Below are 10,581 nucleotides of genomic sequence, written 5' to 3'. Positions count from 1 at the left end.
CACGGCCTCCGGGTGAACTCGGTCGTGCGCTGCACCCGGGGCTCGGAGACTCAGGGTATCACCAGTGCAGTGCGGACGCTGGGCTGCGAAGCGGCGCCTCGCGGCGCGGCAGCGCTCCAGGTGGAGAGCACCGCGCAGAGTTTGCCTGCGTCCGCCCTCAGCCAATCACGAGCCGTCCTTCGGTCTTCCCCTGAAAGTCGTCCCTCCGCAGTTCTCTTTCTTTGGCCTCCTTGTTTCCCGCCGGCGTGTAGAGTCCTCGGGTACGTTGCATTTCCGTTTCCGGCGCTGTCTGTGCGGGCCTGAGGAGGAGCAGCAGTTGCGTTCCCGGTAACGGTCGCGTGCTGGGTTAGGCGGCGGCGGTGGGGTCTTCGGGGCTGGGACTCCGGGAGGGTCGCGAGTCGCGCGCGTGGTAAGGTCCTCGCTCGGTTCTCCCGGACAGTCTGCCCCCGGGCAGCGCCTCGTGGCCCGGGCAGACATATTTGGTACCTGCCGGAGAAGTGCTGAATGAATTCACGCAGAGAGCCGGGACCGGGAGGGGAGGTGACAGGGAGAGGTGAGAGGTGGTTTCCTACCGGGGTAATCCTAGCAGATGACTTAAACCGGAGCCAGATCTGTGGACTCCAAATTGTGCTTTTCCCACCCCTATACCCCGAAAAAAGGAGGAAGGCATCAGTACAAGTCGGAACCCAAATATAGTGGAGAAGAAAAATAATGTCTCTGGAATTCTACAGCTGTTTAGTGAAAGCATTCCTAGAACCCAGCTCTCCTGACTCCCGGCTAGGATTTTTTGACGTTATGCTGGTATATGTGGACTTTCTGTTTCCTCTGGTGTGTGTCCGTGGGAAACCTCTGGCTGACCTCCAGCGGTTGTGCAGACTTCTGATGCGGCTCTTATAGCATGGTACAGAAGACATGGGTTTATATTTCTTCCACTAGTTCAGATCGCAGCTGTAGCCGTCTCCATGCACAATGCCTAGTGCATTATAGGCCGATGCAAATATATATCGAACTGAAATGAATTCAGTACCTTAATTGAATGATTATTGAATGACCCCCCCACCCCACCCCTTCTTTTTTTCAAGCAAGCGCAGCAGATTGTATGCGACCCAATTTTCTAAAGAACTCTCTAATCCAGTGGTTTCCCACTTATGGGCCATAAATTCCTGGGCCTCTCAGAAATCATTGTAAGGGTTTCTACAAATCCATGTGGTGTCCAGGCATCATCCAGAGTCAGTCAGATCTCACGCACGGAGATACTGCTGTTTTTTAAAGGCATATAGATGAGTATTAGAACTTGAAAATGTTACATATTCAACAGTTGTAAAAGTAATACTGCTATTATGTTGGAGGGTTGTTAAAATGATTTAGTTTTTCAGAATAAAATATCTTAAAAATAGTGTAAGTTTGGAGGCCACTTCATTAGTCCAGTTGATATTTAGGGCTGAGTTAGTATGGTAACCACTAGTCACATATGACTATTTAAATTTAGAGTTGAATTAATTAAAATTAAATAAAATTTAAAATTCAGTTTCTCAGTTTCACTAGGTACATTTTAAGTTCTCAGTAGCTACATGTGGCTGGTGGCTACTGTGCTGAAAATATAGAATATTTTCATCATTGCAGAAATGGACAGTGCTAATGTAGACATTTAAGACAAATAAAAAGTAACTTAAGCAGAGGTAACTAATTTATAGCATAATAGAGATAAGTGAAATTGGTGATAATTATTTTATTTTATTTGTCTTTGGCTGCGTTGGGTCTTCGTCGCTGCCCCCGGGCTTTCTTTAGTCGCAGTGAGCGAGGGCTGCTCTTCGTTGCGGTGCACGGGCTTCTCGTTGCGGTGGCTTCTCTTGTTGCGGACCACGGGCTCTAGGCATGCCGGCTTCAGTAGTTGCGGCACGAGGGCTCAGTAGTTGTGGCTCGCGAGCTCTAGAGCTCAGGTTCAGTAGTTGTGGCGCATGGGCTTAGCTGCTCTGCGGCGCGTGGGATCTTCCCAGATCAGGGCTCGAACCCGTGTCCCCCGCATTGGCAGGCGGATTCTTAACCACTGCACCACCAGGGAAGTGCCAAAAGTCGGGATAATATTAAGCAGTTTCCACACCTGTTGGGTAAACAAATATATATCTCTTCGTAAAGAAGTAAATGAAATTTACTGTTTTTCTCTGGGTGTTTTCTGGATTGTAAAATGCTTCCCCTGCCCCCACCCAACTCACCGTAGGTTAGAGTTAGTTGTGGATTGGTAAAAAGCTACTATGGAGACTAAGGACCAGAAGAAACATAGAAAGAAAAACAGTGGGCCCAAAGCTGAAAAGAAGAAGAAACGTCGTCTGCAGGATCTCCAAATTGGAGATGAGGAAGATGCCCGGAAGCGAAACCCCAAAGCATTTGCAGTCCAGTCTGCTGTGCGGATGGCGAGGTCCTTTCACAGGTGTGTTTAGCTGGAGTCTAGTGGTTCTTCCAATTATTCTTTTTAACTAGTAGGAGCCTCTCCAGAGGTTTGGATTCACGAGTCTGTTCCAACTCTGAAGGACATGGAGGTGCAAGTCATATTTCTTTTACTGAAATGTGAGAAGTCTTTGCTGTGGATGTCACTTTGCCTCCAGCATCTGCACACTGATTGGGTTCTTTTGTCCAAGAGAAAAAGAGTTTTTCTTTATAGAATTTGTTTTGTTTGTAAACTTTAAACAATCTCTATGGTAACAGGTGTGCTTGTGTTATTTTCTGGATATGTTTCATATAATTGGAGTATGTAGTATTAAACAGCTTTATTTAATGGGTCCTTATTATATGTACTTTAAAGGCAGTGTACTTTAAACATTATTGAATTAACTTCTCCTAGTAGGAGAGCCAAATTTAACCCAATAGCCTCTCCTTTTATTTATTATGGTACACTGCCTCCATGTTTGCCTCTTGTTTTCTTTTTAAACTATTAAAGTCAACTAATAAGGCAATCAGATTTAAGGTGTATATAGTTTTCAGCTCTGCTATTGTGTTGTATATATTTACTGAAGTGGTTATTTGGATTGGCGCCAGAAGTTAACAAGCTAATTGTATTCACATATTGTCTGTTCTGCTCTCTTTAAAGTTTGTGCTTCTAGGGATGATACCTTTTATATTTTGAAAGTGAATTTACTTTTTTTTTTTTTAAACAAATAGGACTCAGGATTTGAAGACAAAAAAGCATCACATTCCAGTGGTTGATCGAACTCCACTAGAGCCCCCACCAATAGTGGTAGTGGTGATGGGGCCTCCAAAAGTTGGAAAGAGCACTTTGATCCAGTGCCTCATTCGGAACTTTACCAGGCAGAAGCTGACAGAGATCAGAGGCCCTGTGACAATCGTGTCAGGTAGGAGGTGCTGTCACAGACTGACATGGCAGGTGTTGTCATCTGTGGGACATGCATGTCTTTGTTTAACATTTTCTTCACTGGTAAATGGTAAAGTAATATTGTCACTCCATGTTACTGCTCTTGTACTTTTATTAAGGTGGCTGTAGCTTCAGAAAAGGATAGATTCCCAGAGATAATAATGGTGTAGATGTATACCTATTGTAACTGTTGAATGGATTTGCCAGCTGTGCTCCTCTGAAAGGCTTGGCAGGCCTGGGCAGGCTGGCTTGGTTATGGTGAGCACCTTCATTTAACAGATAATGAGTACCTGCTATGTACCAGGTGCACCTGTTTGCCCTCCTGAAGCCACGTTCTTGTGGAAGTGAGGGAGTTTTTCCTTTCTTTTTCCTGTGAGAACTTGTCTGCTCTGGGAAATGGTGATGTTTCTAAAGTCTGAGGGAGGATGAAACAAGTTCCCAGATGGCAGTGGTAGAATCTGAAATCTCTTCTCATAGTAATAATATAGTTGGATTGAGGCTTTTCTTTTTCTTTAAGGCATTCCCATCATTTTGACTGATTTGTTTTTAGCTTAATTTGAAATAATGATTGCTCCATGAACATTCTGTTGCATTAGGTTTGAGGGTTTTTTCGCTGTAGTGAGAACAGGGGAAGCTTTGATAGAGATAGAAGCTTTGGCCCACTGCTGAACAGTAGGATCACAGCCATCATGAAGCCTACTTGTCTGCCCATTCCAGTTGGAATTTTACCTATTTGAGCACTTGATTCCTATGGGTAGGCTTTTGATATTATTTTAAAATTAGAGAACCTAACAAGAAAACTAATTTACTTTATTTGATATTTACTTTATTTGATCAGTTTTCTCCTATAAAAATGAACTTCTGGCATACTCTTGTGAATGTACAAGGTGCTTTACTAGATGCAATTAAAAATAATAATTAGAGTTAACAGATTTTTTTCCAAGGCTTTTTAAAAGTAAAATTTTCATCTTTTCACTTATAGGTAAAAAGCGCAGACTCACCATTATTGAATGTGGATGTGACATTAACATGATGATTGATCTGGCTAAAGTAGCGGATTTGGTAAGTCATTGGGGGCAGCATGGGTTTCTGATGGGGATTTACAGCAATGTGATAAGTTATTTATCCCATGTTGAAGGGAAGAAAGATTTAAGATTATTAAAAAAATGATGAGTATCATCAGGGATACAAAAGATGTGTTTGAATTGATGATGGCAATAATTGTTATAGTAAAAATAGAATGTGCATAATGAAATGTATTTTGAAATCTAAAAGTAGACCGTAGGTCAGAGAAAACCTTTAAGGAATGTAGCTAATAAAAGCTCATTAAGATATGCATACATACATACAAGTTTATAATAGTACCATTTCTTGGACCCTTACTAGGCACTGTGCTAACAGCTTTCTACAAATTTAGCTCATCTAATCCCCCAGTATGCCTTAGAGGTAAGTAGGTGTTATCTCTAGTTTACGTATGATGAAGTCGAGGCTCCCAGAATTTAAGCAATTTTTCTGAGGATGAGAATTCTGCTCTTGATGGTGCCAGAAACTCTGTTCTTAATGATTATGATAAAATATGGATCTTTTTACCATATTGGGTAAAAAATCTCATGGATTACCCTTGAGAAGTTGTCAGAGTTTATAATAGAAAATCTGTACTGCACTCAGCATCTGGAAATTGTACAGCCTTGATTGCATTTACAGAAATGTTAATGTCTGTTAATTACCTTTAAAACTAGCAAAAATAGGGCTTCCCTGGTGGCGCAGTGGTTGAGAGTCCGCCTGCCGATGCGGGGGACACGGGTTCGTGACCCGGTCCGGGAAGATCCCACATGCCGCGGAGCGGCTGGGCCCGTGGGCCATGGCCGCTGAGCCTGCGCGTCCGGAGCCTGTGCTCCACAACGGGAGAGGCCACAGCAGTGAGAGGCCCGCGTACCGCAAAAAAAAAAAAAAAAAAAAAAACTAGCAAAAATAAGCCAAAAAGGAAAAAAAAAATTAAACCATATTGATTAGGAAGTGCGGGGTAACGGATACCTCGTTGGTTTTTTTTTTATTTAACACCTCTGAAGAGCTGTTTGGGACAATGAGCTACAGATTTTACCCTTTGACTCAGGAAGTCTCCTAAAACTAAAATAAAAAGTAATTTAATATAGATGTTACAGTTGTACCATCTTAATATCAGAAAATAAGTACCATTCAAATTTTGAATATGTAATGCTGCCATTAATAAAAATAAGTGTGTTATTGCCAACACAAAATAGTATAAACTTATTAAATCTTGTGTACTTGAAATGATTGAAATAGTTCAGCATGTCATTAGTTTCTCTTTTATGTAACATATATTGTATACTAATCTTAAAAGCATACACATATTAAGAAAGATGCCTTTCATATACATCTTTTTAAGATTTAAAAAGGAACACATGCATTTGGTAAGATACTCAAACTGTGCTACAGGGTATGCACGATGCATGATTTTGCTTTCCTTGCTCTGACCCCTAGTCTCTCAGTCCCCCTCAGCAGTATTTTCCAGATACGTGTATAAATACACATATAACCCTTTTAAAGCACACACTGTTTATCATACACAGTGTTCTGTGCTTTGCTTTCTTTCACTTAGTATGTCTTGGAGGTGTAAAATAAGCACTAAGTTCAACCTCATTATTTTTAAGTATTCTGTTGTATGTACCATTATTTACTTAGCCTAGCTTAAATTTTTTTTGTTTTTGTTTTCGTTTTATTTATATTTGGCTGCAATGGGTTTTTGTTGCTGTGTGCGGGCTTTCTCTAGTTGCGGCGAGCGGGGCTACTCTTGGTTGCGGTGTGCGGGCCTCTCATTGCGGTGGTTTCTCCTGTTGCGGAGCATGGGCTCCAGGTGCGTGGGCTCTAGGCGCTTGGGCTCTAGAGCACACGCCCAGTAGTTGTGGCGCACGGGCCCAGTTGCTCCACGGCATGTGGGGTTTTCCCGGACCAGGGCTCGAACCCATGTCCCCTGCGTTGGCAGGCAGTTTCTTAACCACTGCACCACCAGGGAAGCCCAGCCTAGCTTAATGTTGATTGCTCTGTTCTGGGTTATAAAGCTTCCGAAGTCACAGCGAAGGCACACAGTACATGGATTCGCGCTTGTGTGTGTGTGCGCGTACACATGTATGAACATTGGAGGAATAATAGAGGCTTTACTTATCTGTAGTCGACAAAGATTGTCAGCTCAGGGACTGTTTGCCACCCACCTGTTCTTCTGACTCTACAACCGATTGCTTGCAACTTGTCACGCCATGGTATCAAATGGGGTGTAGGAATACTCCACAGCCAGCCCACACAGCTATGCTTCCTCACAATGCTCAGTGGTCCACCTTCATGTATTTTGTGGTTTAGGATTATGAATGTTCTCTAGTTTAATCAAAGATGAAGTTTTTCTGTTCTTTTTTTCCAATTATTTTTAGTTAGCTACAGAAAGATGAGGACAGAGATGTCTTAAGTCGCTAGGAATCAACTATGAAATTGTTTTGCATGTTTGAAGAGTATAAGTTTTAAAAATTGATCTTATGTACTTATATTTTCTTACAGATTACCATCCATGACTATCCTTTGACTCAGTTCTGAACTGGTAGACTTTTTTAGTTTCTGAGCAATTGCATGTTACCAATTAACTTCTAAGGTAGAGCTTTCTTACTACATACTTCCCAGTGGAAAACTTTTTTTCCCCTGAGGAGATTGAAACAAAGATGTTTGGCTTTCTTCGTGTTTTTGATGTTTTTCATTGATTACCACTTCCTCCCATTCTTTTGGATATCAGAGATCTGTTATTTGGTTTCCTTGTTAGAGATCTGTTATTTGGCTTAAGAACACCTTACAAAAAACTTTATTTCTTGGGCTTCCCTGGTGGTGTAGTGGTTGGGAGTCCGCCTGCCGATGCGGGGGACGTGGGTTCGTGCCCCGGTCCGGGAAGATCCCACATGCCACGGAGTGGCTGGGCCCGTGAGCCATGGCCGCTGAGCCTGCACGTCCGGAGCCTGTGCTCTGCAACGGGAGAGGCCACAACAGTGAGAGGCCCGTGTACCACAAAAAAACAAACAAACAAACAAATTTTATTTCTTGAAGTGAGGACTTTTCAGGTAAGGGCCAAATTAGATCCGGCCCTTTCTGAGTTATTTCTCATATATGCGCATTCTTGAAACATGGTTGAGACTGTGTCAAAGTTGCCTTTTAGAGCAAGTCAAAGGATAGTGTTTTCTCTATCATGGTGATTCCCTAAATAATCATTTAATTTAGTCTAGAGCAGAAGTTGGTGAACTTTTTCTATAAAGGGCCAGATAGTAGATATTTTAGGCTTTGTAGGTCCCAGTTTCTATTACAATCACTGAACTGCGGTTGTAGCACAAATGTAGGTGTAGACAATATGTAAATAAGTCAACCTGGCTGCGTTCCAATAGAACTTTAGTTATAAAACAAGTGATGGGCCAGATTTGGCTCATGAGCCATAGTTTGGTGATGGTCTATTTTGGGTAGCCTCCTTGAGAAATTGTGTCTTCTGTTTTTAGGTTCTGATGCTTATAGATGCCAGCTTTGGGTTTGAAATGGAAACGTTCGAGTTCCTAAACATCTGTCAAGTACATGGCTTTCCTAAAATTATGGGCGTTCTCACTCACCTAGATTCCTTTAAGTATAATAAGCAACTGAAGAAGACAAAGAAGCGACTAAAACACAGGTTCTGGACAGAAGTCTACCCGGTAGGAAGCGAATTAGTTATTGAATACTAACACTCTAATCCTTTAAAAATAGAATGAGTGGGAGAGATTAACAAACATCTTTACAGGATCACCTCCTTAGTTTCTTTATTATATCTGTTCATAGTCCCTAGAATATTTCCTTGAGATAGTCTTTATTCCAGACCTCTTGATGTGTCTCATTTGTCTCTGCATCCCCCAGGACCAGGCAGTGTCTGGCTCTAAGTATTTTGGATTTGTGATTTAATAGAATTTGTCCAAAGTTTTTCCTTGTTACAGGACCAGGAACTATAGCGCACACATACTGCCACTCCTTCCTCTCCCCCATACTACTGTGTTGTGTCCCATCGGTCATAAAATATTTTCTGTGCCCAGGAGCCTCACTGTTCCTTATGTATCCATACTCCAGATAGATGCCACTGCTTGACTTGAAACTAAATATATTTGCAGTTCTGTTCATACAAAGCCCTAAAAAGATGAGTCCTGAAAGAAGCCAGAGAAGTTCTGGAAGCATTGGCATAGTGGGTCACTAGAAGTCTCCCTTTCTTAGGATTGCTTCTTATTTAAAGGCCTTTATTTTGGTGCAGTGTTGACAAGAATTTCATTGAAATTTAATTTTTTGTTTTTCTTAATATTTAGGGTGCCAAGCTATTTTACCTATCTGGAATGGTACACGGAGAATATCAAAACCAAGAAATTCACAATCTGGGCCGTTTTATTACAGTTATGAAGTTTAGGCCTCTTACATGGCAGACTTCTCACCCTTATATCCTGGCAGACAGGTAAAAAGTGAATGCAAACTTTTTCTTCCTGACCCATATGTTTCAAAGCTAAAAAGTTTGGAAAAGAACAATAATAGAGCTTATTTTGTCTTATTATTGAATAGTGGTGAGAGAACTGTACTTGACGGAAAATATCTGCTTTTTTTGTATCATTACTTAAAGATGCTGTGGCTTCAGGAGTAAAGTATGAAATGTTTAGAAAAATGTGAGGATTCTGAAGCATTTAAGGCTACAGGATGTGGGCCCCATCCTGCTTTTTTATCCTTAATTTTCAGTGATGCTGCCTTTGGACCGTGGTGCTCCAGTCACTCAGATGTGCCCTGTGCTTTCCTTCCTTTATGCTTTTTTCATATATTTTGTCAGCCTGGAAAACCCTTTCTCCACCTGCCAAAATCCAAGCCACACTAAAAAATCCAGGTCAAAGCTTAATCTTCTTCCATAAATAGTTTTTCTGGATATGTTCTCTACTTTTCCTCAACTCCAGGGCCATGTTGTTTCCCATTTTTGGTGTCTTGCTTGTGGAATGTGTATCCTGTAGAGCCTGAGAGAGATGCAGTCATGTGTTTTTCCCTTTGCCCCTGGTAGATGGTGAACTCTGCTCCCTTATTTCTGTATTTTCTATACTTTTCTAAACAATATGTGTAGTGGATTACTGAATGTGATGAATCACTGAAATGTGAAGAGAGGTACAAGAACTATGACATTTATTTCTGCCATATAATTGGGTTTTATTTTTCTAGGATGGAAGATTTGACAAACCCAGAAGATATTCGAACAAATATCAAGTGTGACCGAAAGGTATCTCTTTATGGTTATCTAAGAGGAGGACACTTGAAAAATAAAAGCCAAATTCACATACCAGGTATCCTTTTGTTGTAAAATATACTATATTTGTAAAACTCTTGGGATGACTTCATTTCTCAGGAAAACTGAAAAATGGCCAAACAAGATAGAGCCATCTTCCTGGAGGTTTTAAGGGTTAACTCAGCTCTGCATTGGCCACCCAAGGTGTTGAGTTGACCAAATTTCCTCTGCTCTGATGGTGTTTAGCTAAAGAGATACAGTGCTAGTGTCAAACCGTGCCCTTGTTGTGGTTGAAGCCTTCCGACTGTGGGCCATTTCTGCCACCAGTCACTTGTCATTTGAAGCTATCTTCCTGTGTCTGTCTTTCCAGGTGTAGGAGATTTTGCTGTGAGTGACGTCAGTTTCCTCCCAGACCCCTGTGCCCTTCCTGAACAGCAAAAGAAGCGCTGTTTAAATGAGAAGGAGAAGTTGGTGTATGCACCTTTCTCTGGAGTTGGTGGTGTGCTGTATGACAAAGATGCGGTCTATGTCGACCTTGGGGGCAGCCATGGCTTCCAGGAATCGGTGAGAGGGAAGTCACGGGAAGTTATATAGTCACCTTTTATTTACTGAAGCTTTTTATCTTTAGTCACATTTATGATAAAGGCCACAGTGCATATTGTAAATGTTCAAAATACTTAAATTGCACCAAGCGGAAAGTAAAAGTCACATCCTCCATACTTTCCTGCTGCCGAGACACACAGGGGATCCCATGTCCCCAATGTGAGCTTTGGAAGCAGTTTGGTGCCTGTACTTCCCATTTCTCATCATATAAAATCAATATGTTTTCTAGCTCTCTTTGGTCATTCTCTTTTTTTTTTCTGTTTTTCTCTAAACATATACATATTTATTTAGATTATAT

The 10,581-nt window shown here is 41.6% G+C and overlaps 1 protein-coding gene across 2 annotated transcripts in view; it reads left to right on the top strand.

Moving 5' to 3' along the window:
- Positions 1-270: 270 nt before the first annotated feature.
- Positions 271-10,581, top strand: part of BMS1 (BMS1 ribosome biogenesis factor) — a 46,093-nt gene continuing 35,782 nt past the window's right edge. The window contains exons 1-8 of one of the 2 annotated variants that reach the window (XM_060034986.1): positions 271-327; positions 2,219-2,428; positions 3,157-3,347; positions 4,350-4,429; positions 7,909-8,097; positions 8,734-8,876; positions 9,617-9,738; positions 10,051-10,244. In XM_060034986.1, the coding sequence (XP_059890969.1) occupies positions 2,253-2,428; positions 3,157-3,347; positions 4,350-4,429; positions 7,909-8,097; positions 8,734-8,876; positions 9,617-9,738; positions 10,051-10,244 (1,095 nt within the window). In that variant the 5' untranslated portion in view covers positions 271-327; positions 2,219-2,252. Of the gene's footprint in view, positions 328-421; positions 554-2,218; positions 2,429-3,156; positions 3,348-4,349; positions 4,430-7,908; positions 8,098-8,733; positions 8,877-9,616; positions 9,739-10,050; positions 10,245-10,581 lie in introns of those variants that run through there. The other variant, XM_060034985.1, reaches the window with a different exon arrangement.

Source organism: Delphinus delphis, chromosome 16 (assembly GCF_949987515.2).
Source record: "Delphinus delphis chromosome 16, mDelDel1.2, whole genome shotgun sequence".
NCBI lineage: Eukaryota > Metazoa > Chordata > Mammalia > Artiodactyla > Delphinidae > Delphinus > Delphinus delphis.
This window is presented reverse-complemented; position numbering and strand designations above follow the sequence as displayed.